Source organism: Fusarium verticillioides, chromosome 4 (assembly GCF_000149555.1).
Source record: "Fusarium verticillioides 7600 chromosome 4, whole genome shotgun sequence".
Classification (NCBI taxonomy): Eukaryota; Fungi; Ascomycota; class Sordariomycetes; order Hypocreales; family Nectriaceae; genus Fusarium; species Fusarium verticillioides.
This window is the reverse complement of record NC_031678.1, coordinates 1,710,568-1,736,285: the sequence shown is the minus strand read 5'-3', so window position 1 is coordinate 1,736,285 and position 25,718 is coordinate 1,710,568. Positions and strand designations below refer to the sequence as shown.

The window sequence follows — 25,718 nt, the reverse complement described above, 5'->3', positions numbered from 1 at the left end:
TAGCTCAGAGAGCTGCATCTATAGCTTCACTCTTGTTACAACACTAGCCATTTTTCAAAGGCCAAGCAAGGTTCAACATTAATCGCAATTGATCAAATCTCAACTGCATCCGATAGAAACTCCTCGTCTTCCCACGGGAGTTGGAGTCGGCTTATTTCCATAGCATGTCACGTTGAATCTCGACACAACCCATCACCATCATGTCTTTTACCAATACACCTGTCACTCGGCTCGGCGTGGTCGGCCTGGTAGCTGGCTCTATCATTGCGAGTGTTCTTGACGTCAAGCACTACTTCTATATTCTCATTGACACCCACATATGGAGATACCGCCAGTTCTGGAGAATCTTGGCCTACCAGTTATGCTATGTCAACTCAACAGAGGTACTTTTTGCGGCCATGTCGTTATACAACCTTCGCATCGTTGAGAGAATGTGGGGCTCTCGCAAGTTCGCTGTAAGTGGTTTCAAGAAACGTTCATTCTCACACTACTAATAGCATTGTGCGCAGTCCTTCTTGACTGTAACTTTCTTCATTACCTCCATCATACCGCTTGTTGTCTCGATGGTACTACGACCTCTCGCTGCTGGATGGTTCAACTACATCCCGGCTGGGCCAACTCCCATCATATTTGCTATTCTGGCCCAGTATCATGCCATGGTTCCGCACATGTACAAGTATCGAGTTGCCACGTCTGAGGCACCTCCAACGGACCGACCCTTCGTTGGTCTCACGTTCTCGGATAAGTCCTACAAGTACGCCATTGCGTTGCATCTTGCGCTGCTGCAATGGCCAGGCTCGGTCCTGGGTGCAGCCACTGGATGGATCGTTGGATATTCGTGGCGAGAAGGACTTCTTCCGGCTGCCCTCGTGCGCTGGCGAGTGCCGGGCTGGGTTGTAGGACTAAGCTCTCATAGACGAAGTGCCGAGTTTGAGGGCCTTCGACGTCGACTCGAGGACGAAAACTCGACAACAGCTGTTGCAACCGGAGCTCAGGCTTCAACGGAGGGCCAGGCAGAGCGCCGGAGAACGATGGGGCAACAAATCATGGATCAAGTCCGAGAAGTGCTTTAGTGGTCGGTAAGTATGGCAGCAATATCTAACTTAGCATTGTGCATTGTCACAATTGGGCAATAGCCAATGGCTTCCGAAAAATTGCGGGACAGGAGACTACAGGACAATATTGAAGAGCATACCTTGGCTCCCGGGGACTGTTTCAGCCCAGTGAGCATATGACATCCCTTGAATGTCTAGGGCATCTTCAGAGCAGGGATATCATTTTCTGTAAATAGAATGCATCTCTGAGTCTGAGTTGTCGAAACTAACGGACTTCCGTGCGTCCAAGGAGAATGCTCACAGCAACTTTATCCATGGCGTTGTCAGCCACGATCCCACCATCGACTGTCAGCATATCTGCGTGGATCATCGGACACAGCCATTAATGCCACGCAACGTGACGGTATGCCACGGTCAGAAGGGAGCATTGGGGCCTAAATAAAGGATTTTTAGACACGTCAGCTCAGCCTCTGGAGAAGGAAGCATCATGTTTTCTCATGCACGGATCAATTGTATAAACAGAACAAAACCGCTTTTAATCTATTTTTCTCTTTAATATGACAATCCCTCGAAACAAAGCTGCATTCCTACTGGTGCATCGTTAAAGAGCTGCGAGCTCTATGAAGCCTAGCGCTGCCAAACCAATGCCTAATCGTCCTAAGTAATGCGGGTGCGCCCCTCCTGTGCCTTGCCCCAGCGTGTCCAGCCGCCGCGAAACCCCTGAAAACTGAAAGTCCATTGGCACGTGTGGTAAGGGATCTACCTACGCAGGTACGGTACGTACCTACCAACCTGACTCGGCCTAGACCACTAGCTCAACTGCTGTAATTCAACTTTCAGTGGAGGTCTTCACAAGGGTCCCACTCGATAACTTAAGTTAAGTTACCTTACTCTTTGGGTTCTCGATGGGCCTCCTTTTCTTCATGGTCAGTCCCGACCTCTCCTTTTCTGTCCCCAGTATTTGCATCATTTCTCACAACTTTTGTACTCTTTCTTTGAGGTTGTAACTCGAGACCCTTTTGTTGTATTGCTGTCGATTTTCTGCGGGTTTCAGCCTCAGCGGCTCCTGGGCGCAAAGCCCCCTTTGTTACATCCAACCCATTCTACTAAACTAATCACGAGCTCAGCTCAGCTTCGCCCAGCGGCGCGACACGGATCCCGGTCAACCACTTTTTTGTCCAAACTTTGGATACTTGCCAGCCTTTTCACTGCTCTCTATGGAGGTGTTTTGATATCTTTATGCACTGCTTCAGTCCGACTTTTACCCAATGTCCTCATAACCTACACAGCACGATCCCAAGCCCGTCGAAACCATGAGTGCATACGCGCGAGAGGGCAGCCCGTATGGGTATGGCTCTAATAGGATGTCACCACCAGCACCAAGCCCACGCGGAAAGATATTTGTTGAGGGCTACCGCAGCGATATAATAAACGGCTTTGCAAAGGACCATCAATTGTATAATCCGGTACGCTTCTTGTCCACCGTCGTGGAGGCTGATGGACCTGCGGCTTCTAATCTTTATTGTGTACAGATGAACCCTGATCGACCGCAAAGTTCAGCGCTTGTCGACCTCCGAGACCCGATCCAGGTACATCTCTTAACCGAAACAGCCCTCTCTGATAGCAAAGAGTATACGATTCTGTCGCAAGAAGAGGTGGACGACCTCAAGAAGCAAAGCCAGTCCTTATCCCAGCGTGTCGAGTCAACCCGGCAAAACCTGACCATTCAGTCCAAATACCGAGATGCCGCAATCTCGATGGCGAGACTATACAATCCCGGAAAACTGGATGGGAAGCGAAGGAGTCTACTGGGTCGTAATAGCGGCGATCACGCTCGCGCAAAGGAAGCAGAGGCGGAAAGACAGGCCAGCGAGCGGAAGTGCGAAGAATTGGCTGCGGAGCTCTTCAACCTTGAAAAGCGACTTATGGAGCCCCAAAGACGCCTCCTGGAGCATACTGCTGGTATTCTTCAACTCACTCATAAGGCCTCGAATAAGAAGAAGGATCTCACTCCTCCATTTCAACCCCTCAATGGCATGCCTGGCAGCCCGGAGAGCCTATATACTTATACACGCAACAGCATGGATCGCACCGGAGACGAGCACTATTTCAACGATAATGACTATTACGACCAAGCCAATGGGGTCTCAACGAGAGGGCAACCCCGTCAGCAACCCATAGAGATACCCCTTAAATCACCGGTTCGGGAACAAAATCAGCTGAGAGATGAGATGGAGAAGATGAAGGATGAAAATCTACATCTAAAGGGCCAGTCTAATTCATTGGTCAAATCGATAACGGAGATGGAGGCACGACTCGAGAATTTGAACGGCTCTTTGCGAGATGCGATTGTTCGCTTCAATCCTTCCAAGAACGAAGACTATTATGATCCCCCATTTGGAGTTTCGGGAATGAAACCAGGAGAGCTCCTCAACAACCATTTGGATTACCTTGAGATGGGTCTCAATGCCATCGAGGTCGAACAGGAAGAGTCTTCTGGCGAAACCGTCAAGACTGACGGCGCTTTCGAGAAACGCATCGAGTCCCTAAACCAGCAAGTACGAGATCTACTCCTCACAGTGGATCCCAGTTACCCGGCCGTACCTCATTCACCACAAGATAGTTTTGAGACGAAGCTTGACTTTCTTGAAGATGCACTACGCACTGCCGACTCGGAGCTAGAACGCGCCGTGCAGGCAGCTCAGGCCGGGCCACCCGAGAAACAGGACGGTGACCAGGTTGAGAGGATCTTGATGAACTTGTGGAACATGATGCAGACAGGGTTCGCCAAGATTAAGAAGGAGAAAGAGGAGCGTCGAAGGGCTCGCATGGAGAGAGGCTATGAGGATGACGAAGTTTCTGACGATGAATTCGATATCGAGGAGGCTTTCAGCCTTCCCGGATTCTCTAATCGTGTCCAGTGGCTGTACTCCCAAGCCACTACACTCAAGAACCAGAAATCTGTGCTCCAGCGACAAATCAAGCAACAGCGCGAGCTCAATAACAAATCAGACGCCGAGAAGGATGAAGAGCTAGCAAGGAAACAAGAGGAGTTGGATGAGACACAAATTCTACTGGCTCGAGCTGAGAGAGATGCGATGACTGCCCAGACAATGCTCTCAGAGACCCTTGAGGAACTCGAAAGTGCCCGTAGTGTTGCGCACAACGCTGGCCCCTCGAAGGCTGAGGCTGAGGGTAGCAGCAGGAAGGTTGCCGAGCTGGAAGCAGACCTGAAACGTCTTCAGGCCGACTTAGCTGGCGCTGCGGGTGCGGCGGGTGCAGCTCACGCTCAACTCGAGGAACGGGATGAGAAGATTGTCAAGCTTGAGAGGGACCTCGACCAGCTCAAGTCCGACCTTGCTAACGCGGCAGCTTCGGCAGCTGCCGCGCAGTCTCAAATCGAGGATCGCGAAAGCAAGATCACTGCCTTAGAAGCAGAGTTGGACTACCTGGAGACGGCCCAGAGTGAAATCGAGGAACGAAACAAGAGGATTGCAGCGCTCCAGTCCGAGCTTGAGCAGGCCAATACTGCTCATGCACAGATCGAAGAGCGGGACGCGAAGATTGCTACTCTTCACACCGAGGTTCAAGAAGTCAGTACTCTACGAGACCAGGTTGAGGTACACAGTGCGACGATTTCTACACTGAAGGCCGAGTTGGAGAAGGCAAATGACCTTGAAGCCCGCCTTGAAGAACGAAATGCAAGGGTTACGCATCTCGAGTCTGACATGGAACTTCTTCAAGCAGACTTGGTAGGAGCTGCTGGAGCTGCAGGGGCCGCTCAAGCCCAACTTGAGGAGCGCAACAGCAGGATCGCAGCTCTTGAGTCCGACATCAAACAACTCGAAGAGAGGCTGTCGGCTGCCGAGTCTTCAAGCAACAATACTCGCAACCAGTTGACTGGGGTCGATTCAGTGATCGATGCTCTTAACGCGCAGCTCGATGAAGTGAATCGATCGAAGCAAATGGCAGAAGACAATACCAGGTCCTTGCAGCAACGGGTGGATGGCCAAAAGGAAGAGCTTGCAGCCAAAAAGAAGATGCTGAAAGATAAGGAGGATGAACTTGAGCTTCTTAACATGAACCTCGTAGAGATGAAGACGGAGCTCACGATTGCCCAAGCGGAACTGGACGGAGCCTATGGATCCCGTGCAGAGAGAGCCGCCGATGTCGCAGCTATCAAGACTAGTGGCGAGGTGATGAAGCTCCAGAACCAGCTCACAAGGCTAAAGAATGAGTTAGCTGGAACTGTTCAAGAGCTGGAGGAGGTCACAAGGGAGACACTTAGTGCCGAACGAGAAAAGATAGAGCTTGAGAACAAGCTTCAGGATGTCCAATCAGCAAAGAAGGCTCTTGAAGGAGAGGTTACGACACTTCGTCAGCGCCTCGAGGCAGATATGGAGAAGGCTCGTGAGCATATTACCAAGCTACAAGAGGATCTTGATGGCGAACGACTTAAGGCAATCCCACCAAATGGTGGTGTTGGCAGAGGAGCCTCGATGCTGAGTGAGCAATTCAGGGCCACGATGCGTGAAGAGAGGAAGAAGTTCCAGGAGAGCCTCAAGGTATGTTCATATGTCAGGTTGTCTTATGCATGGAGCAATTGCTAACTAATGTCAACAGGAGGAACGTGCTAGAGCACGCCAGCTGGAGGAAGAGCTTGCTAAATTCAAGCGGGATCAAGGATCTGCCAGAGCCTCCCTGAACCCTCAATGAGCTGGCCCCTGAGATGTTGGGGTTGTATATTAAGCTTCGTCCCCGATTTTGACTACCGGAGTTTTGTTTATTGCGGTTTATTCTTTGAGCGGCAACAAGTTAGATTTGGTGATTTTAGATATCAGTTCATCTTTTTTTAGGCTGGGAGCAAAATATGCAAGTTGCTCTTGGAGGGGGTTCAAGAGTTAATGCGAATTGGATGAATCCATGATTCTTAAAAAGTCGGAAGCAAAAGGGGGGGAACTTGTTGATGGAATTTAGGAGCTGGACAGTGGCCGGGAGGCTTTGAGTAAGAGATGGCAGTCTTGGTCTGATTACCATTCGATGATTACGATTTTCCAGCCTCGTTATAAAGCCTTCTGTGGAAATGCCTTGAAATATTGAGACTTTGGCATCCCCTAGTCATGTTGATGCGCCATGGATGGACACCTCAGTTTGTGATCATCTCTCGTGAAGCTGTCCCCGTAGCACCATGCCATAATATGTCTTGGATGGGTGCATTACTTGTTAAAAGGGCTTAACAAACAGACTAGACATTAATGAAACTCTCTCGGTTCTATTGTTGACTTAGAAGAGACCCATCAAGAACAGGAAGCTAACACGGAGAGTTAGGTATATCGATACGGACATGAGCTACTTCTTGGGAGTATTCAGCGACTTATTCGCTAATCCTTATACTCCTACGAAGCCGCCTTAATCTGTCTTATTGGACAAGCAGACTCCAAATGGGAATACTTAATTTCTTCGAACTCAACTTGAGTGCCTATGATAGCGACCAAGACCCATAAAAAAGACGAAAAAAAAAAAAAAAAGGCTGACTTCCTTTAATTTCTGTAATTACCCTTCCCCATGGATCCTACTCAGGGAAGGATGAGGATACAGGCGGTGATACTAGTCAACAAGCCAAGCTTAGTTAGTACCTTATGGGTAGGATTGAAAGGGAAGCGAAGGAAATTTGAATACAAACGGATACTACAAAGGCCAACTTCCATTCCTGGCAGTAGACATATTGAACTACGGACTATTCATTTATACGGTGAGCAAGTCACATGTGGTGGTAGTCACACGGGAGGCATCATGTGGCATCATTCTCACATTCTGTATGCTGCTGCAGTTATGTATGGCCTTGCGTTATCCCTCGTAAGGAAAGTCAAGTCTGACAAGAAACTGTTTGGAGGTCAAGGGAATAGTTCAGTAGGTCTTGTCGAACAATTAAACTGACCTTACACGACACCTTGTTAGTGTAACCTACCACCAAAAATCTCATTGAGAAGAACAGAAGCTGGCATGACAGTCTCAGCAAAACAGTCAATCAATCACAGATAGGGACCAATCGTTGCAGAACATGTAGATTTTCTTCTAGTCTTTCTCTGTCTAGTCTATTTGCCATATAAGCGCGCCACGTGTGTTCAAGAAACAGATCTCCAGTATGAGCAAGTCAGATAGATAAATATGTGCGTGCGCCTGATCTAAAATGCGAATAAGCTGCGCACATGTTTGTACGGCCTGAAGCCGCAGAGGTCATGTGCTTGCGCGTACGACGTCAGTGTCACCACAACTCGATAATTCCAATGCACAACACCAAAAGCGCCATTGGATCAAATAAAGCAAAAGGGGCCGGTTTCACTGATCCCCTAATAAAACAAAGACTATCCACCATGTAACGCCACAGTTGCAAACGCAGACTGGGTTAGAATAAACCAAAACAAGCATATCTTATGAAAAGTGCAGAACATGCAGTGATAACTGAGTAAATGCAGAGAGCCGCCGACCATTGTATGTTTTTTGGGTAGGTACCCGAATATTGACTCGAAAAATCTGCACTCCCTTGGCAGACAGAGCAGAACGGCTCCAGGCCAGGGAATTGCATAGTGCGTGTGTGTGTGCGTGAGGTTGTGTGCCAGTGTGTGTAATGCGGTCCAGCCGATATTGCGTAGTTAATCATGTATCGACATTAAAAAGTAGGTAAATGTGGGTATAACGAATTGGTGACACAAATGGATACATGATGTTGTTCCGCCGCGGGCTGATTAGTCCATAGACATGTCGTCTTCGTCGACATATGCCATGCGTGCCCATATCCTCCAGTGGACAACACCCACATGAGCGATACGAGTCGCAATATCTTCGATGCCACCCTCTTGCTGACCCATGCGGATGGCTGCATCCAGGTCTCGGTCTCGTCCTGCATCCAGGCTGCGGCTACTTGTTGGTACACGATTACCAGTGGCAATGGAGAACAAGCATACACCTGAAAGAGCCTTAAAGTAGCGAACGCGCATGGCGAGCTCGTTAAGCAGGCGAATGCGGTACGCCTCCTCCATCTCCTTGTAGATAGGTGAGGAGATGCGGCAAACGTTCTCCAGGAGCTTCTCCTCGAAGGGGACAAGCATATCCATGGGGGCGTTGGTGAATCGGAAGATCTGCAGAGCCATAGAGGGCGCCATTGAGCGCCACTTCTCGTGATAATGTTGGTCGTGTGGTGCCTGCTGAAGCAGAGCAACTAGACTGTCGCGGAGATTTCGGGCTCTTGTTTTGGCTTCGTTAGTTTCTGAGTTGAGGTAGAGGGGAAGGACCATGGAGGAACGTGGTGATGACGAAGCTGAATCTGCAGAGCTCAGTGTAACACTGGAAGGTCTTGAGCTCGAGGGAGGAGTGTTGAAGTTGAACTCGTGGTCATCTGACATAGCGCTTGCAAAAGCAGGGGGCGAGTTGAGTTTCGCAATACGCTCAAGATCCTCGTACATGCGCATGCAGACGTCTAGGTTGATGGCATCCAGAATATCCGATCGAACACGTCCAAGTCGGTCCTCATCAAAGAAGAAAGTACCAGGCAGAGGCTTCTCTCCAGCAGAGGGGAGCATAGACCGCGAAATTCCCTCAAAGAAAACCCCCATATCTCCAAAGCATGAGTACATCTTCCCGGCACCGTTAGGATAAGTTCGAGAAGCCTCTTGGTACCATGGTTTGGCATCGCCTATATCCATTTTGCGATTTCGCAGCTTCTTCATCAGAAACTTTTGCTCGAAAGCTGTTGTTTCTTCAATGAGAGCAGGTCGAAGGCAGCGTATTTGATGATTTGCGACGTCGAGTTTCATTGCCTCCAAAACACTGAGCAAACTTCGCATGCCGTTGACAAGCTCCTCAACATCGTTGTTACTGTTACCGTTGCTGAGCTGCTTGTACATCGAATCAACCCATTCGTCCCGCATTGGTGCGCAGTGAGATTTGAGGACTCGTGAGAGCCACGAAGCAAGCTTCTCCAAATCAGCAATGCCTCGGTGAAACTGTTGCATGAGCAGTTCCACGTTCAGACCCTCATCCAGAAACTGTCGGTCGCGCTGGGGCACAAGGGTTTGGATGATCTCCTTCACAGACTTGAGAAGCTTTGGCAAGCACCAGTCGTCTCCTGTGCCATGCTTGGCGTAAAAACTGTCCCGGTCCACGATAAACTCAACCAGTTCCTCTTTGAGTGTCGTCCAGAAAATGCTAGCACGATCGTGCTTTCTTCGGCCCTTATCGCCCTCCACATTAGGTCTGAAGTGAAGCTCAGGGTCAAAGTTGATATCGTGCCTCAATTTGGGGTTGTTGATGATCTTGGAAACCTCGAGCTCTCCTAGACTTGATTTCGTTACAGGAGGTTCCAAGGGCTGTGATGGGGCAGGAGATCTCCGACTGTCAGGTCCTGGACTAGATGTTGTTGACATTTCTGAAGGATTTCGTGATAGTGGTGCAGCTACTGGGGCTGGTGTACCAGAAGGGCTATCGTATCGGCGAGGCAAGACTTGCGAGGTAGCTATAGCATCGTCCTTCTCGTCTGTGGATGGTTTTCGGGCTTTCTCCTTTTCAGGTCTTGTCTCTCCCTCACCATTAGGTCCAGGTCCTGAGGTAGACAAACTCCGCCGCGATCGCTCGACCGGGCCTCCGAACCCTTGATCCGCCGTCATGTTGATGATAATTTACTGATTTCGCCCTCCAAGTGGTTCAATGATTGAGTCGAGTGTCTGTCAACTGATTCCAGGTTTCCAATTGAACTGATGCGGTATGTGTTAGCTATAACAAGAACTGTAGCGAAAGCTTGACATGGGCTTCGGGATGAAACCAAGCAGTCGCAACTATACGGCCAGTTGCAGATGCACTCGGCTAAGAACTATTCATCGGCCAGATATTGTGCCTTGAGTGACAAGCAGTAGACGGAACAGTGGTCGAGCGAGTCGCAGACTGGTGGTTTTGAGATTATGCGGTTGACTTACAAGGATCCAGTGAACTTGCAGCGGACAGCGTAGGTTTGTGTGCACCCAATTACGGCTGTGTGACAGTACAGATGATAACCCTTCTTCTTTCGTTGTGGATGTGCTCTCGGTGTGTCGCCTCGCAGTTCGTTTCGGTTGTATGCAATGCTGTCCTAATTTGTCTGTATTCTCTTCTTCTCACGGATAGTTGCTTTTCGACGGAGTGAATGTGTCTAGTGGCTAGTGCAATAGGCAACGATCTATATTGCAATGCAAAACAAAGTATGGGGAATATCCAAAGCCGTCTTGTTGTATATAACCAAGACACGGGTGTTTGAAAAAAACAGAAATAGGAAAAGAAACATCAAGAACGGGAAAGAGAGAGAAAAGGGGACGATAGTGACGGGAGACGGGGATATTTGATATATGGGTTACATCCTGGTTTGGGGTGCGAGCAGGGGAGCCACTTAGACGGAGCTGGCTAGACTGAGCTGGGCTACGAGACACAGAAGTATCCATCGAAACTATGATCCGAGTCAATAGTAATCCTATGCCACAGCCTTCCTGAGGCTAGAATTTTTTTAAGGGAGGCCAAGCGCGGATTCATCTTAATCGCGTGGCATGGCTGAAGTTTGGAGGGAGCGGTGGGCCTAGACGCAGAGGCAAAATCAGGTAACTAACGACCAAAGTATCTTTGGGTAGTCAGAATAACCCCTACAGGGTGTAGGAAGTAACCTAATAGCAGCTGCGTGGAGGTCCCTGTAAATAGGAGGGGCGTGTGGCTTCAACGAGATCCACAAGGACACCTGGGTGAGGCAAGCCGTACAGCAGGCAATTATCGAGCGAGTTGCACTGGATGCAACTAAAACAGCGAATGGTTTGGGGCTGTCGCCCCTGGAATCCAGTGGAAAACACAGTGGCTTCTGTAGATGCCCTCTCGCCCAAATGGCGGGCGGCATTAAAACTCAGCTGAAGCGATCGATGCTTAGATGAGCTAGTGAGTCAAACTGTCGGTAGCCACCACTCAAGGTATTGCCACTGGGACGGAATTCGAGTCTGAATCGATAACTGTCAATACCAAGCAAGCTGAGAAATTCGGATTGATTCCTGGCACCCAACCAGCCTAGGGCAAGCCTGTACAGTAAGTGTGGGAGTTGGAGTGCAATTTTAATACTGCAGCGACAACGTGACCCTCCAATATTCGGATCTGAGCCATGTTGCTGCTATAGTCTCCGTTTCCCGTCTCTGTTAGATGAGTAGGGAATCAAAGGTCAGACGCTACTTGACTCAGTCTAGGGGGGTATCACGGGGGCTCACCATGTCTCTGTTTTTTTTTCTTTGTTTAAACGAGTCTTCATTTTCTGCAAGTGACAGATGCACGGGAGGAGAAATCTGCTCTGTTCTGTACAGTGTATACAATGCTTGTCGCTCCCAATGCAAGATATGAAAGTCTTTGCCGATATAGGCCATCGTCATGACGAGAAGCGCTGCAAATCCATGGTCATCACTGTATAACGTAGCGTAGCGACGTATGATGGCCCCACAGACTCATTCGAGAGGTGAAGATACGCTTTTGGCACAGTGTGTGATCCTTCCATCAGATGGGACAAGTGGGTTCGCCATGGATGTCATCCATGGGATGCGGGAGGAGATGGTGATGAAGATGGAGATAGCATGCGATGGGTTGGGATGGATGACCGATAGTGGAAGTTTGGCTGATGAGGTGTGTGTGCGTGTGCGTGTGCCTGCGGTAGGTTTGGAGGGATAACGGGTCCTTCCACTTGCAGGGCGACATGTAAGTTTGGAAGGTAAGGCCAAGTAAGTACACCCAAGCCTCAAACAGGGAGGCCCCTTTGATATGCGGATACTTTCCGCCTTTGATACCACTTGATGCAAAACAAATCACATTCTCATTATCGCCATTGAACTTGCAATGAAAGCCCATGTGTATAATACCAAAAATGCAGGGAAACCCAACCAACATCAACAAAAATAAACAAAGCAGGGTCAGACTTCCACTTGCCGAAGACGGATCGAGTCCCAGGAACATTCGACCCAAACAGGCCAGGGATAGCCAAACTTGGCCCGCCGATTCGTCCATCGATTCCAGGGGAGAATGGTCATTCGGGACCAATGGATTGCGTTGCCTACAGTAGCACTCAACATGCCACACTGGTCACGCCTGGAACAACTCCAAAAAGGGACGGCACAAGGGCTCACGGGCTCCACGCCAGGGACCATCCGTCATCGTCATCGCACTAGCACGCTCTTGGGCGGGTCACATAAAGATCCATCCACCGCCGCTGATCTAGAAACGGACCAGAAGCGTGCATATTGTAGCGGACTTGGAGTTGGGCACGACTAATGAGCCGCCCCAGCTTCGGCCGCTACGAATCAATCTGCAGCTCAGGCTGGCCCTGATGTCCCATTGATTGCCATGCTCGCCAACAAAGCAATCCGAATACTGACTGATGAGGGTAAAATCATGGAACTTGTGGTAGTGTTTGGATTTGTGACGGCAGTCTATCCTCAACCTCGGCCAGACAGAATCTTTTTACGCAGACGGTATGCGCTCACGCCGCCAACCGCCACCACCACAAATGCCGTGTCTTCTGGGTCTCCGTCAGGACCATTCTGGCTTCACTGCATGATTGCGCCTCGCCACGGGCAGGACGACGCCGCTGCAGCATTGTTACGAGAAGAGTGAAGCATATGTACCACATGCTCTGTTCTATCATGATGACGGGCATAAGAGGGTCCGGGTGGTGAGTTGGGTCGACACAGACCGCTGTGAAATTGTAACGCAAGTCAGGTATATCGTCTCACATAACAGATAAAGACGCAAAGTTCGCCGAGGCGCTCAATGAGGTTGTACGGCCACAGCCTTCCTTGGTGCGAAAAGTGGCCAGCTTCATGGCGAAGGCATTTCACCAATCTCGGTCTCGCCAATTGGCCAGTATTATCTCTAGTGCATCCCAGCCTGGTGGTACTGCTCTTCTAGTACGGAGTACGGACTAATCTGATCTATCCCTTCGATGTACAGACATGTTCCATGTGCGAACCCTCGTAATATGAACGGTGCACAGCAGCCTCGGCAGCACTGAATAATCCGCTTCATTGACCTGGATTGGTGGATGTTTACAATCATATTGTTGGGACCTTTGATAATAGCGAACCGAATGGTGAATAATGTCCAGGGCAGACAGCTTGTCAGGGTTAATAACCCACGCTTCGATCATCTAGTCAAGTCCCAGCGCCTATCAAGCTCTCCACGCGTACAGCCCTGGAAGTCCAGGAGCGTCGGATGGTTGTGGTGTCGTTGTGGTGTGTTTGCTAAGAGGATCTTGAGGACGGGCCCCTCGTCGAGTCCTTGTCTGACAAGGGTGACCACGAAGCGTGCATCAGCTCAGTCGTGAGCATCGGTTCATTTCTCATCAGAATTGTGTGCAAGCCCTGATTATTGTTCAACACCATGGTCTCTCACAAACTGAGGCCCAGAGTCTCGGGCTTGGGCTCCTGTTTGCACACACTGCCAGGGTATTGAAGTTTCTCTGTGAGTCAGGATTGACAACAAGCCGAAAAGGGTCCATCATTTACAGCAAGAACAGCAGCCAAAACATCATCGGTGTGGAACCACATCACCACCCGCCAGGACACGAAGTGGCCAACGCATCAATGCACTTATGTTTGAAGTACAGCCCAAAACTTGGCTGCAATGCTGCTCTGCCCAAGGTTACTGCAAAGCCATGAAAATGGATGTGATTCTTTCACCGCCGTAGTAATAGGTGCAGTGGCATTGAGATTCAGACTCCGGTGCAACAGTTCGTGGCTGATTTGATCGCAACTTTCATTTTCTGCATACCACATAATATTGCACACTGGCCGGCAGGTTCATCAATGAGGTTTTCCGAATCAGCCGACTGAAAAAGTTCGAGGCCTGCACCACCAACTGCACCACCAATGTAACAGCAATGTTCTCTTCATTTCCACGTCGCTAATCTGGAATCTAAATCATGGCATTTCGCGCCAAACTTGAATCGGAGATGCCGTCTCTTATTGGAATGCTCTTCGTGCGCAACTCTATTTATTCCATGGGGGAAATACAGTATTCAAATTTCTGACTAATAAGGCTCATCAGCTGCTTCGCCTCAATCCCTTGTTCAGCTCATTTTGTCCATGCGGCGGCATCCTGGTGTCCCGTTCCGTCAGCCCAGCCCAGGTCGGAAACCACCATATCGGACATGGCGAGGATACAATCAGTATAACCCCAGCAAAAATTGCATCAGAATATTCTCGAGAGCATGGAAGGTTTCCTCCCGTCTGGGCATCGGCGAATTACTAAATCGAGCGAAGTGAAAGAGATTGAGACGGCTTTGCAAGTAGTCGGGGTTGATGGTCTCAGGGAGAAAAATGACCATACACTACAAATATACTTCATAAAGGGTTGTTTGTTTGTTCCTCTCCTGGTTGTTACGGGTCTAGCGAAACCCAAAAATGTTGGCCACCTACGTACATACTGAGAACCAGACCCGGCGAAGCGGGACAGGTAATAGTTCTATGCAAGGCAAAGAACTCTCCGTGGACTAACTCTGAAGCCAGCGACTCATTGATTCTTGGCTGGGTGTGTTCGTACTCTCAAACCACCAGGTATGTTGGCTAACGTTGGTTCCCTAGCTATGCTCAAGAGATGCAGTCAGGCAGTGAGGGATGCAGGGCGATGAGGTGTGTTTAAGTCAGGGACATGTCGCCACCTTGTTCCAGCACCTGTCCCTGCTTGAAGGGAAGAAGGAGAGGAAGAGGAAGAGGAAGAAGAAGCACTCCCTCCCTCCCCGTAAATGTCTTATCACCGTCTCGAATCACCACCTAACTTCGCCTTGCATACGTGGTGTCAGCGTCCATCCAAATGGTTAATTGTATACACCAACCACATCAAGCGTCCTTTCCGTTGACTCTTCCCTTCCTTATCCCCGTCAGCTCGTTTCGTATATGTATGTGTGCCATGTCACCCTTTTTCTGTAGTTGGGATTCTCTTAGGGCTATACTTGAAGGCGCCTAGCTTTCAAGACTCGAGTTTCATTGCGAAGGCGATGTGGTGGTTTCACCTCACAGCCGAGTTGCAGCTCATTTTATGAATTGAGTAGGTGGTGTTGCAGCGAGTCAGACTGGGGGGACCACCTCAAGCTTCAGGCCGAGTTCGGGGCTAGAAGCTCGGGGCCGGAGCAGATCCACGGCACGGCGATAGTGGTGGTATTATTAACCCTAAGGCCAAGCCTCGCGGACAAGGAGCGGCGGAAGGCCGCATTTCGGAATGGCATGGTTTGGTATGGGAGGGAGGTATTGATACTCGGTCGGTCAGCACACCACTTACTGATTCCCTTTGTTATGCAGGATGGTCTAGGTCGTGTGTGGATGTGTACGACCGTGCTCAGTGTGCAATCATAATCATGCAAGAGTTGCGCCTCTGTCGCACGCATATGACGGCGTTGGGCGTTGCTAATGACTGACTACGGGCAGTATGTACTGTCTTGATCATTGATGGTGATCCTCAACCCTGCAATCTGCAAGTGTGTGTGTCAAGGCGTCGTAGGGTGGTGGCAGGATGGTACAAAACATCTCATTACCAGTGTCTTAGGACTGTGCATCTGGCTTGGATCATTGTTGTTATTTCATCAGCATAACATACCAGCCCAATGCGCAGTGATCAGATTGCTCCTCACTCTGAGAACAACAATTCCCATATGTCTGAAGGAATCTCAACAAAATTGGCCCTTGGCCTAATATTACAGTACTGTACTGCATGTACATCAACAATCTGACACTGAAAGATTATTATCCTTATCCAACCCCGGATTCGGTTTGTTACCTCTCTTTTCTTTTTCTACGCCAATCACACACAGGTTTGCTTTTTATTGAATGGTCTAGAGCAATGGTCGGCCAGCCTCACCAAATATGAAAACAGCGGCTCAGTGCTCAGTGGTATGTATGCAGGTTGCAACTCTCGTCGCTGCCGATGTGACATCCTTAATCAACCTGCAGACGGAATGAACAGCTTGTGGTTTTTTTTTTCCTTTCTCGTTTTTGTTTTTGTCCCATTACACTGCTATATACATATGTACATGGGCTTGGTTCCCTTTGTCGTTAATTGTGTATAACAGTCTAAGACCTACCACTTGAGTGAGTTCCTAGTCCGAGCCACCAAAGACCCAAAGACAGATTGGCCCGTTTCCCTCAATACCAATTACCGTCATGCCTAATGAGGTAATAGCGTTTATGATATCTGAGATTCATCGAGCCGCTGGCAAACAATTTGGACCGCGCATAATTCGAGAGTGGAGGTTATGTGGCATCAAAGGTACCTGTCGAGTTGCAACCCTTTCCAGATACCATCATCACATTTCATGTCACTTTTGTGATACTTCATGCAATACTCTCCTAAGGAGATCTGACCAAACACATCAGGTACTTGAATCAAAGTTTCCTCCCGTGTTTCAGAGATTAGCTGTCTGTGTGACAAGCCTTGAGCGCGTGGTGTAACGCAAGCATATACCGGGATGGTATGCTCAAAGATTCTCTCAGGGTATATTTTGCGAAAGAGAAATGGGGAAAGTATTTCATGATCGTGATATGAGGTTTAGTGAACTTGGTAAACGGCGCCGACACTCCCACCTGGTTGTCACCTCTTCCCGCTCCAACTCCTGACCAGTCGTGATATCTTTAAAAGCAAACAAACAAACGTGGCATTAGTGGTAGTGTGCTTAGTTGAGGAGGATAGAAACCTGAATATGGTCAGCGCCTTCAAAATCATATGGAGCAGTATAACGTACAGCCATGAGGACACAGCATATACTTATGTATGGACTAAGTCTTTCTCCTATCCTCGCGCATTTCCAGAAGATGCCCATGAACCTAGTGTTGTCAGCCCCGTCTCCGCGATAACGGCGTGAGTCGCATTTCGTACCCGTTCTTATTTCGATCCATAATGCCAGGTGTAAAGTGGTGAACGTATGCGCTCGTGCATATAAGCAGCAGGAGGACGAGGAGGAGAGATTGGAAGTTGAAGAGGGCGGACTAGAGTGACTGTTAGTGCGTTGATTCACCGTTGTAGAGCCCAGCGCATACCATTTTGACGCCTCGATAAACTGCTGCTATGGTGAAGAGGTATTGGGATCGTCTATCTCCTTCGTAAACTTTGGTGTCAAACTCAACGTAAGGTTGCCTTCTCACCTCACATGCGACAAGCTGTGCTTAGGGGTAAAGATTCGCCGGAGCCGCGACGTGTTTCCAAGCCCAGGGTGACGTACCTGGAAATAACCCCCACAGAGCTACCTACGGACCCCACTAAACAACCCCCCAGGTTGAGCCTCCAGCTGTCGCAAGGCTGCGCTGAGCTGAGCTGAGCACATGAATCTTTCTGGTATTTTCAACTGCATGTCTATCGCGAGGCTGCGTGCGTGACCTCAATTTTCAGAAGCGATCTCATTGAAACTTTTATCTCTCTACCTAACCAGATCCCTGTTCTTTTTTGTTCATTACATGCTTCAAGCGCGTTAGGCGCCATCAACCACATTCATCATGGAGCCTCGAGCGCGTGCCGGCAAGAATGTCGGCAAGATGAACTTCAGCCATGCAGAGTGTACGTCGTCTCCCGCTCGCTCTGTCAAGGCCCTCGTTTGCTGATTCTAAAACAGTGGCACAGCTACTCTACGCACACGGCGATGTTCAAAACCCACTCCCAGAAACCGTGCGAGTACTCGACGAAATCCTCACCGATTTCATGCAATCCATCGCCTTCGAGGCGACACGAGCAGCTAATTACTCAGGCCGCCAAAAGATCAAATACGAAGACTTTGAGTTCGCGTTCCGTAAGAATCCCGCGTTCCTGGGCAAAGTTCAAGAGGTATTTGAGAAGCAAAAGGAGATCAAGAAGGCTCGTGAGATCTTGCGCGATGGCGAGGACGAGATCATGAAGGATGCTGCGGACGAAGAGAAGAAGCGAGAAAAATCCGATACGAGGACGGGAGGAGCAGTGGGAGCCGCGGCGTCAAGGGTCGAGGAGGAGTTGGGTGAAGCTGACGATGATGCTGAAGCAGAGCTGGACGCATTGGGTAAGAAGCGATGAAAGAAATTGAGTAGAGCCGGGCTCTTACGATTGGGCGTTCTACCACTTGATTCTATTTCGGCGTTCTACAGAGAGATTGTCGTGGGTTGGCAAGGCGTTTAGAGCATACTATTGTGGATTGGGTTGGAGTTACAGCGAGGAGCAAGCAAAGACACGTCCTAATAATCAAAGGATCCTCATGCTGTCGGGTGGCATGCATTGGAGCAATCGGAACCTTATGGGATCTTAATAGCTCAGAGTCTAGGCACTAAATATTGAGGTTTTGACCACGGATGGGTAGCTGCCATACCAAGTCAAAGCCCTGGTCCATTTTAATATCAGTTGGCATACATATAAGCGAATGACTGATTCTGAAGTACGGCACCATATATATCAATGTATCCCCAATGTATTTATATGAACTTTCTTACCATGGAGCACTAAGACTTGAAACCGGCGAACATACGGGAGGATTGCATCTTTGCTGGGGCCGCGGTAGCCCTTAAGGACAATTGTATGTATCCCAGTACTGCCGTCGTATAGGTATCTCAATAATCTGGTAAACAATACTTGCAAGAGGGTGGAATGAAACAGTGGTTGATGTATAGGCATGTCAGAGCGCCGGTTCAGTGCCTGCTTCCAAGATCAATATCTCTGGCATCCTTCACGAGACCAACAATATCCCGGGCCTGATAGGAGAGGCATCTTGATTGCGCGACTGAAGCATGAGGCGGTTTGGGACTGTTCACGAAGATTCAATAAAAGCACCAGAATCTTGAATGTAGTGGCTGCGAGCAAGATTTGTTCGAGAAGTCAAAGGCCCCCGCGCCGATGAGAAATCGAGGGGAAAGAGAGGTATGAATACTACGGAAAGGGGCATGCCGACTGGCTTATGAGTGCTGCTTCCAATGGGTCGCACATACTGAAGATCTACAAGTACCTACCTATTCAGCGATCCATGGCCTCAGGATTAACTCGATATGGGGCTATGTTAGACTCCTGGATCTAATGGATAACCTAACTAAGGTACATCGACCTGGATGCCATATGTGCAATAAGCCCATCTGTAATATAGGGTGTAGGCTCTGCATAACTCACTTATGCTGACCTAGGTATAGTAGGCAGTCTTTCTCTCCCCAGGCAGGCCGAAAGTCGCAGATTGAAGTTTGAGGTAGTGCTATCATCTTATGGAACTACATGGTAGGTAACTAGTTTACTTGTAGAATTTAACTCTGAAGGTCACCAACTAATGACACCGATAAAACCAAGAAGGGATGAAAGTGATGGAAGTGATGTCGGTATAGCAAGATGAGTTGGAGCACCGAAACATGCAGTTGCCATTTGAACTCTTGATTCAATTAGCTCGGGGGATCTCTAAATAACATGGTATATCTCTGACGAAGCTGGAACTTGTTGCCTTCATCTGTTGAAGCAAGCTAGGGTTTGCGAGTACTGTTCGCCGAAAACACGGCTGCGGCTCACTGTAGCCAAATCAACATGTCTGCCCAGGCCCCTATAACACTGGATGAATCTGTTTGTGTATCTGGGACTTGAGATAACCGTAACTGGGTAACGTATAATGAAGTGTTATCCACGACTGAGACAGAGTTTACCTCACCTTTAACATAATGAGCGTCTATATCGGAAATAAGAGTAATGCGTGATATTATTTCCGGACCCGTCATCACTTCTAACCGTTCAGTCCTCACATCTTCATCCTCGGCCGACTTAACCGATACCGAAATCGGGGCGAGATAGGGCGCAATTTTTCTACCTAGTTGCAGAGCCAAGACGATGCAAGTGGTGTGGCCAAGTCACTCATACACAGCAGTAACTAAGGTATCTTCTAAGCGCCCACTCGCTGACTTTTGAGGCCCTCGCCACTCGAGTCTCTTTTCTTTCTGCTCGCGTGCCCTAGCAATTCTGCCGATTCTGCTCTCTGTGACTGAGAAAGACTTCTCACTAATGCTGAGAACCAAAGGGTACCTGAAAACCACTGATTCTCACTCAGCTTAGACCGTCCAAACAAGAGGCTTCCCTTGGTCATCAAGGGTCTTGAAGAGTTGCCTACCCGGGTCTAGTAGTACTGTAAACTCCACCCCCACTGCGAAAGACTTCTTCTTGTTGGCTCATCGGTTGGTTGATGTGAGAGAAGAGAGCGATAGAGGATCCATGATCAGTGGGTTTCGGCTGCGGGGTGGTTGGTTATCAATGGTTGACGCTCAAAGAGTCGTCGATCTGGAGCTTTTCGCTTACCTACCTGAAGTAGGTACTGTAGTGACCTATTTGTAACAGAACATTTCTATTCGCTTCTCAACTGTGACTTTGTTCCTTCTTCCTACTGTGCCGTATCTTGTCGTTGACTGATCGTGACAACCTCATGGAACTAGAAATAGCGTCTTATCATCTTACACTATGAATCCAACACCTCCGCCGTATGAGGAGGTTCCTCAGACCAAATTGTTGCCTGGGGATACCCATGAATCACATCGCCATTTGCTACCGCCTTCGCCATCACCAGACGTCTTGTCTTCAAAGGTTGATGGTTCGAGTTTTGATGACTTTCGCCGAATGTCTTCGAGTCCATCTCCATGCCCCTCGCCAATACCTCTAAGACAATTCTCACACCAAGGACTCGATTTACCAGTCGAAACTCCACCGTCGAAATGGAGACAGTTTTGGATAAGGAATAAGCCCGCTGCCTACGTTGCTCTATCGCAATTCTTCGGGGCACTGATGAACCTCAGTGCTCGTTTAGTCGAACTCGAGGGCGACGGCATGCATCCCGTTCAGGCCCTGCTTATGAGACACTCCATCACAGCACTATTCTGTTCGGCTTACATGTGGTGGAACAAAACTCCTGATTTCCCCTTTGGAAAGAAAGAGATTCGATGGCTGCTGTGGTTGCGAGGAGCAAGTGGTTTCTGGGGTATTTTTGGCGTTTGGTATTCGATGATGTATATCTCACTCGCTGATGCTACTGTTATCACATTCTTGGCTCCTGGTGTTGCAGGCTTTATCTGCTGGTTTGCTCTCCGTGAGCCTTTCACTAGAATTGAGCAACTTGCCACGTTGGTTGCTCTTCTAGGTGTTGTACTAATTGCTCGGCCTGCCTCGCTATTCTCGAGCTCTGACGATGAAAACTCGACTACCGAGCCGCCGGAATCTGGTGGTATACCAGGTATTGACCATGAAGCCACCCCTGAAGAACGCTTGATAGCTGTTGGTATAGCCCTTCTGGGTGTTCTGGGAGCAGCTGGCGCCTTCACGACCCTCCGAACCATCGGGAAACGAGCACATCCTCTCATCTCAGTCAACTATTTTGGTATCATCTCGACCTTCATCGCTCTATCCATGCTCATCTTTGCCCCTATCCTCGATATTCAGCAACCGGGTCTACGATGGGTTACTCCAACCACAGTCAAGCAATGGGCGCTGCTGCTTCCCCTGGGTGTCATGGGTTTCATCATGCAGTATCTCCTTACGGCAGGCCTCGGGGCCGACAAGTCAAACCGTGCTAATTCCATGGTTTATACACACATGCTTTTCGCCGCAAGCTTCGATCGATGGGTTTTTGGACACAGAATGGACTTCATTAGTGGTGCAGGATGTACTCTTATTCTAGGAAGCGCTATTGGCGTCGTCATGCTCAAGAAACCACCAACTGCAAAACAGCCTTTGGATGATGTTGAGAGACATGGGAATTTGGAGGGTGAGATGGAGGGCTCCCCAATGCTGGTGCCCGATTCAGGGGCGTCAGAGGAACTGAGGCTTTCGAGATGAGAGTTCAAAAATAGTTTGAATATTTGTATACACCACTTAGAATGTCTGAAATATTAAGGTTGGGCCGCCGCACCTCAACAAGTGCCACACTCTATTTCGACTTCTGGAATGAGTCTACTCAACTCTGTTGTAGGACTTTCATGATTAGCGAGACAAGGATGAATCAGGTGTGATTGCGGGAGTGGCTCCTATGCTCAGTTTATGCCGAACCCATCTGAGTGGCGTTGTATTTGCTGTCTCCTGAATGGACGAATGTGACTATCTATGAACTTCTTTATTTGTCCGAACCTCTTGTTTTCATTCACTGAGGGAATGTGAAACTGGGCTCCTCCAGTAACTCCATCATTTGCTGACTGCTGTTGAACCATTCGCCAAGTTGCGCCGTGTTACCCATCCACATCATCGTGTTTGCTCCTCTCTGACCGTCGGCACCATCAAGCATACTCATATCCCCGAGCGGTTGTGAGAACGCACCAGCCTGACTGGGGTCCATGTGCGCCGATTGTTGAACCCCGTTATCCAGACCTGCTGGTGGAAATCCGAGAGCAGCGAGGTAGTTGTTAAGTTCAGCACTGGCCTGTGTTTGGTCGGCTGGAGGAGTGCTTGTCCGGAACTCTATGTATCGGAGTGCTACTGTATAGAGGACCTGGAACAGGCGGTATGTCTTCGCCGCTGCATCTGATAGTTGAATGGTCGTCTCAAGAGATGTGCAGAAGCTGTGCAAGCGGGCAAGGTCCGTCTGGTCCTGGGTCTCAATGACTTGACAGAACACAACGATGAAAGGAATGAAAGGGGCAAATAGTAATGTCCTGATCATGTCAGCATTGCCCCAGGATACCATGTAATTAGTGTGCTCACCAATGAACGTAAGAAGGAAAATAGACAGTATTATCCCGTCCCAAGAGATCCATGCAATCTTGATGGCGATGTAGTGTTGCACGCGCAGCCTCAATACACTCTGGTATAAATGTCACTTTGGAGTTGGGTGGCCCAGGAGTGGCTCGATAAATCAGGGTCAGAAGTGAAAGTCGAAGAACGTCATCAGAGATGAGAATAAAATCGAAAAAGTACTCCCCAAGATTTGTCTTCACTTCCTTCTCGCGGGATTTCTGCAGAACACATGTTAGTTAGAGGTTAGAATATCGAACATTCACGGTCTAAGCCCTCACACTCAGCTCCTTGCTCCTCCTCGAGATATCCTTCAGATCGTTCACAAGCTTTTGAGCACGGAATCTCCTCACATCATCAGACTGTGTCATAGAGTCTGGGCTGTACAGCAGCTCATATATGTGTCCTTGGCACCGAGCTGTAGCGACCCAGAGGCAAATGAAGGCCGATAGGGGCGTAGCATTGGGAGGGTTCGAGGTAAGAAGCGGCACGGTGACATCCCAGTCTTGGATAGTAGAAGCCCTGCCAAGCCTGAGGGAGAGACTTTTGTCTATGAAATATGTGTTCCAAAATAGAAACTGTTTGCGCTGAGCCTCGCGCGGCCTGTCATTCTTCATGGTTGATATCCGGTGATAACCTAGAGTCTGACATAGTTCGGAGGCCTTACATGATAGAGTCCATGAGAGTGATGGTTTTGAGATCTCAATAGCATAAAATGCCTAAAAGTCTGTGAGCATGTGGTATCAAAAGAAATATCAAGGATGGCATACTCCCAGGAGAAGGGCAGAAATCATGTTTGAGGTTGCAGGCAGATGAAAAGGCAAATTTGCCAACGCCGTTTCGGTGTTTTCGCGAAGTGTTTTCATGTATCCCTCGCACTCTTCTTGTTCTTTGGCGTCTGCAGTACGCTGCTGGCGATCCATGAACATGTACATCAGGCCAACGTTCACAAGGATGATATCAGCCTCTGAGACATCTTCTGAGAAATAAACATGAAGACACATGCCCGAGAAGCTCTCCATGGAGAAGAACTCCCTTATCCAGGCAGACACTTCTGAGTTTTCGGCTGAAGTTGGTCAGTTCAAACTGGCAAAATAGGGGATCCAGTTCACTGACTCTCACATTCTCGTATCAAGGCAACGGCTGTTTGAATTGGAGGTAGTTCGTTGTTTTTTAGACTCGGACGTGGTAGTTGTCTAGCATGGGGATATGACATCTCCGTGGCAGCCGTCTGTTGTTTCAGAGAGCTGACGATGTGATGTAGTGAATCCAAGGTCTCACGTAGCTCAAGGCTAGCACCCTGTAAGGACTCTGTGCCAACAGCATTTTTCAGGAATTCGTTTGCAAATTCACCATGAGCAGCTAGGGAAGAATCTCCTTCAATGACCGGGCTGTCTGCAGTCTGCTGAGCGAGATGCCCATAGGGTGTTGAGCTCGAGGCTTGGGCTGGCGATTGGCGGGGGACATCAGAGCTGGGCATGTGATTCTGATTGGGTTGTGTGCTTGTAGATGACATGTTCATCTTCATATCACGCATGAGCTCGGTGAGGGCCTCAAGACGACGGTCAATGGTGTCGATCTTTCTCTCACTACATTGTTGTTTCGTCGTCAGTATGGTTTCATTTTTTGGTGCAAACCGAAGCAAGCAGCGAGTAGTCGAATAATATCAGAAGCAAAAGACCCAGGGCAACTCACTATTGGGCGGAGAGGAGTATGCGGGTTCTCTTCTCCTTTGGGCGAGTATCATGGTGTGTACACGGTATCTTGGCGTGGATGCAATGAGAGCAGGGCGAATTCCTATCGCAGCGGATCTACATAGATTGATGTTACTATTTAGCTATAGTTGTTGAGCTGAGTGAAGTAATCTCAAGTGAGAGCTAGGACCATGTTGACGATGGCTTCCAATCTTTACCCCAGCCTCTGTGGCTAGTGAGTGGTCTTTAATGACTGGACCATTGATGGAGTAATATGCATAAAACATTGATTAGATTGATAAGTACATACCTTGCGAGTTCGGCATGCATCGCACTAAGATTAAGCAGTGTTAGTGACGAGAACGTGGGGAGAGAGACAGGACAGGGCAGGGCAGGGCTTCAGGGTCTGTGTATGTACTAACTGCTCGTCGAATAGTCAGATTAGAAGGATTCTGGGGCCCATCGGATCCCTCGTCAGGGCCATCGTCCAACTGGGCCCGAGAATCTTCAACCATGAGGTCAAATACGGGAATCACGGGCACCGTTTGTTTGTGTGGATGACAGGACAGGCTGCAGACAGGGAATTACACGGCTGAGCGAGGGGTCAGTCAGATACAGACAGGATCCAATGCAATGAAACAATGCCACAGAGGAAAATGTTTATGGGAAAAGTCACGCACTACAACAAGCAACCAAACTCAGATGGCGTTTTGAACGACTCACACCGAAGACTGGCGAGGTTCAACGGAACGCGCGGGGTCCGGGAGAATCGAGGCCGTTGAAGATGGGATCAGGATGTGGAGACTCGACTTTGCGGCTCCCGAGAACACCGTAAACCCGAAAGAGCCAATAGGAAGGGAGGATATCTCGGGGCAAGGGTCTCCATTCAGACGGAAGCAACCTGATGATGGTCTCATCTAATCTCTGAGTTGATTACGGGGTAAGTTTATTAGGTTGCCATCTCAAGGTACGCAAAGACATTTGCGTAATCTGATCATGATGCAGTCTCACTTGGGAATAATGCTGTGAAATATCAAGATCTATCTAGTTGAACCCTTTCCTGTTAAGCCAAGACTTCAGTCATGAGATGAGGCATGTGTCCGGCATGTGTCCGGCACGATTTCCGAAAAGACCCTGGTTCAACTGAATGCATGGCATGCATGTTGCCTCAAAGGATGGATGGACTGCCCCTATACAAATGAACAGATGGAATTGTTACTCATGAGAAGAAAATAGGTAAAGAACTAGCCAA

General features: G+C 49.0%; 8 protein-coding genes across 18 annotated transcripts; 5 read left to right on the top strand and 3 right to left on the bottom strand.

The window, feature by feature from the left end:
- The first annotated feature begins 17 nt into the window (after positions 1 to 17).
- Positions 18 to 1,640, top strand: FVEG_04898 (hypothetical protein). Of its 2 annotated transcripts, XM_018892821.1 has the most exons (3): positions 18 to 455; positions 510 to 1,283; positions 1,345 to 1,640. In XM_018892821.1, exons 1-2 carry the CDS (start codon positions 201 to 203, stop codon positions 1,071 to 1,073), a joined length of 819 nt encoding a protein of 272 aa, XP_018749598.1. In that variant the 5' UTR covers positions 18 to 200; the 3' UTR covers positions 1,074 to 1,283; positions 1,345 to 1,640. The 2 variants fall into 2 exon arrangements, with proteins under 2 accessions (XP_018749598.1, XP_018749597.1); XM_018892820.1 differs by having other exon boundaries at positions 510 to 1,640.
- A 281-nt stretch (positions 1,641 to 1,921) lies between these two features.
- Positions 1,922 to 6,414, top strand: FVEG_04897 (hypothetical protein). The gene is made up of 3 exons (XM_018892819.1): positions 1,922 to 2,521; positions 2,588 to 5,620; positions 5,679 to 6,414. The coding sequence occupies exons 1-3, from the start codon at positions 2,369 to 2,371 to the stop codon at positions 5,769 to 5,771; spliced, it is 3,279 nt and encodes a 1,092-aa protein (XP_018749596.1). The 5' UTR covers positions 1,922 to 2,368; the 3' UTR covers positions 5,772 to 6,414.
- Positions 6,415 to 7,107: 693 nt separating this feature from the next.
- Positions 7,108 to 12,106, bottom strand: FVEG_04896 (hypothetical protein). 2 transcript variants are annotated; one of them, XM_018892818.1, is made up of 3 exons: positions 11,321 to 12,106; positions 10,025 to 11,248; positions 7,108 to 9,805 (listed from the first exon to the last, which is right to left on the bottom strand). In XM_018892818.1, exon 3 carries the CDS (start codon positions 9,716 to 9,718, stop codon positions 7,802 to 7,804), a length of 1,917 nt encoding a protein of 638 aa, XP_018749595.1. In that variant the 5' UTR covers positions 9,719 to 9,805; positions 10,025 to 11,248; positions 11,321 to 12,106; the 3' UTR covers positions 7,108 to 7,801. The 2 variants fall into 2 exon arrangements, with proteins under 2 accessions (XP_018749595.1, XP_018749594.1); XM_018892817.1 differs by having other exon boundaries at positions 10,025 to 12,106.
- On the top strand, positions 11,625 to 12,265 carry FVEG_04895 (hypothetical protein; the record flags this gene model as incomplete). Its single annotated transcript, XM_018892816.1, has 3 exons — positions 11,625 to 11,726; positions 11,791 to 11,798; positions 11,971 to 12,265. 3 exons carry the CDS (start codon positions 11,625 to 11,627, stop codon positions 12,263 to 12,265), a joined length of 405 nt encoding a protein of 134 aa, XP_018749593.1.
- Positions 12,266 to 16,019: 3,754 nt separating this feature from the next.
- FVEG_15566 (hypothetical protein) lies at positions 16,020 to 17,267 on the bottom strand. Of its 3 annotated transcripts, XM_018904723.1 has the most exons (4): positions 17,123 to 17,267; positions 16,962 to 17,071; positions 16,828 to 16,909; positions 16,020 to 16,779 (listed from the first exon to the last, which is right to left on the bottom strand). In XM_018904723.1, the coding sequence occupies exons 1-4, from the start codon at positions 17,123 to 17,125 to the stop codon at positions 16,759 to 16,761; spliced, it is 216 nt and encodes a 71-aa protein (XP_018749590.1). In that variant the 5' UTR covers positions 17,126 to 17,267; the 3' UTR covers positions 16,020 to 16,758. The 3 variants fall into 3 exon arrangements, with proteins under 3 accessions (XP_018749590.1, XP_018749591.1, XP_018749592.1); XM_018904724.1 differs by having other exon boundaries at positions 16,828 to 17,071; XM_018904725.1 differs by lacking the exon at positions 16,020 to 16,779 and having other exon boundaries at positions 16,780 to 17,071.
- Positions 17,268 to 17,346: 79 nt separating this feature from the next.
- FVEG_04894 (transcription initiation factor TFIID subunit 13) lies at positions 17,347 to 18,538 on the top strand. Of its 3 annotated transcripts, none has more exons than XM_018892814.1 (2): positions 17,347 to 17,636; positions 17,692 to 18,538. In XM_018892814.1, exons 1-2 carry the CDS (start codon positions 17,576 to 17,578, stop codon positions 18,120 to 18,122), a joined length of 492 nt encoding a protein of 163 aa, XP_018749588.1. In that variant the 5' UTR covers positions 17,347 to 17,575; the 3' UTR covers positions 18,123 to 18,538. The 3 variants fall into 3 exon arrangements, with proteins under 3 accessions (XP_018749588.1, XP_018749587.1, XP_018749589.1); XM_018892815.1 differs by having other exon boundaries at positions 17,391 to 17,636; positions 17,700 to 18,478; XM_018892813.1 differs by having other exon boundaries at positions 17,347 to 18,538.
- A 1,830-nt stretch (positions 18,539 to 20,368) lies between these two features.
- Positions 20,369 to 22,152, top strand: FVEG_04893 (hypothetical protein). The gene has a single exon (XM_018892812.1). The coding sequence runs from the start codon at positions 20,517 to 20,519 to the stop codon at positions 21,882 to 21,884; it is 1,368 nt and encodes a 455-aa protein (XP_018749586.1). The 5' UTR covers positions 20,369 to 20,516; the 3' UTR covers positions 21,885 to 22,152.
- FVEG_15565 (hypothetical protein) lies at positions 22,041 to 25,376 on the bottom strand. 5 transcript variants are annotated; one of them, XM_018904719.1, is made up of 9 exons: positions 25,147 to 25,376; positions 24,889 to 25,058; positions 24,777 to 24,800; positions 24,468 to 24,583; positions 23,889 to 24,361; positions 23,543 to 23,838; positions 23,054 to 23,491; positions 22,743 to 22,993; positions 22,041 to 22,693 (listed from the first exon to the last, which is right to left on the bottom strand). In XM_018904719.1, the coding sequence occupies exons 2-9, from the start codon at positions 24,979 to 24,981 to the stop codon at positions 22,186 to 22,188; spliced, it is 2,199 nt and encodes a 732-aa protein (XP_018749582.1). In that variant the 5' UTR covers positions 24,982 to 25,058; positions 25,147 to 25,376; the 3' UTR covers positions 22,041 to 22,185. The 5 variants fall into 5 exon arrangements, with proteins under 5 accessions (XP_018749582.1, XP_018749581.1, XP_018749583.1 ...); XM_018904718.1 differs by having other exon boundaries at positions 24,889 to 25,376; XM_018904720.1 differs by having other exon boundaries at positions 24,468 to 24,800; positions 24,889 to 25,376.
- Between the last annotated feature and the right edge of the window lie 342 nt (positions 25,377 to 25,718).

Bases quoted from the DNA above. Each gene is read 5' to 3' on its own strand.
- FVEG_04898 (XM_018892821.1), top strand. From the start codon at position 201: ATGTCTTTTACCAATACACCTGTCACTCGGCTCGGCGTGGTCGGCCTG. The intron at 456-509 runs GTAAGTGGTTTC...CATTGTGCGCAG, and splicing joins GGGGCTCTCGCAAGTTCGCT to TCCTTCTTGACTGTAACTTT.
- FVEG_04897 (XM_018892819.1), top strand. From the start codon at position 2,369: ATGAGTGCATACGCGCGAGAGGGCAGCCCGTATGGGTATGGCTCTAAT. The intron at 2,522-2,587 runs GTACGCTTCTTG...TATTGTGTACAG, and splicing joins ACCATCAATTGTATAATCCG to ATGAACCCTGATCGACCGCA. The intron at 5,621-5,678 runs GTATGTTCATAT...TAATGTCAACAG, and splicing joins AGTTCCAGGAGAGCCTCAAG to GAGGAACGTGCTAGAGCACG.
- FVEG_04896 (XM_018892817.1), bottom strand. From the start codon at position 9,718: ATGACGGCGGATCAAGGGTTCGGAGGCCCGGTCGAGCGATCGCGGCGG.
- FVEG_15566 (XM_018904723.1), bottom strand. The intron at 16,910-16,961 runs GTACGAAATGCG...TGACAACACTAG, and splicing joins ATGGATCGAAATAAGAACGG to GTTCATGGGCATCTTCTGGA. The intron at 16,780-16,827 runs GTACGTTATACT...GACCATATTCAG, and splicing joins TATGCTGTGTCCTCATGGCT to GTTTCTATCCTCCTCAACTA.
- FVEG_04894 (XM_018892813.1), top strand. From the start codon at position 17,628: ATGCAGAGTGTACGTCGTCTCCCGCTCGCTCTGTCAAGGCCCTCGTTT.
- FVEG_04893 (XM_018892812.1), top strand. From the start codon at position 20,517: ATGAATCCAACACCTCCGCCGTATGAGGAGGTTCCTCAGACCAAATTG.
- FVEG_15565 (XM_018904718.1), bottom strand. From the start codon at position 24,981: ATGGTTGAAGATTCTCGGGCCCAGTTGGACGATGGCCCTGACGAGGGA. The intron at 23,839-23,888 runs GTCAGTGAACTG...GACCAACTTCAG, and splicing joins CTTGATACGAGAATGTGAGA to CCGAAAACTCAGAAGTGTCT. The intron at 22,994-23,053 runs GTGAGGGCTTAG...TGTGTTCTGCAG, and splicing joins GGAGGAGCAAGGAGCTGAGT to AAATCCCGCGAGAAGGAAGT.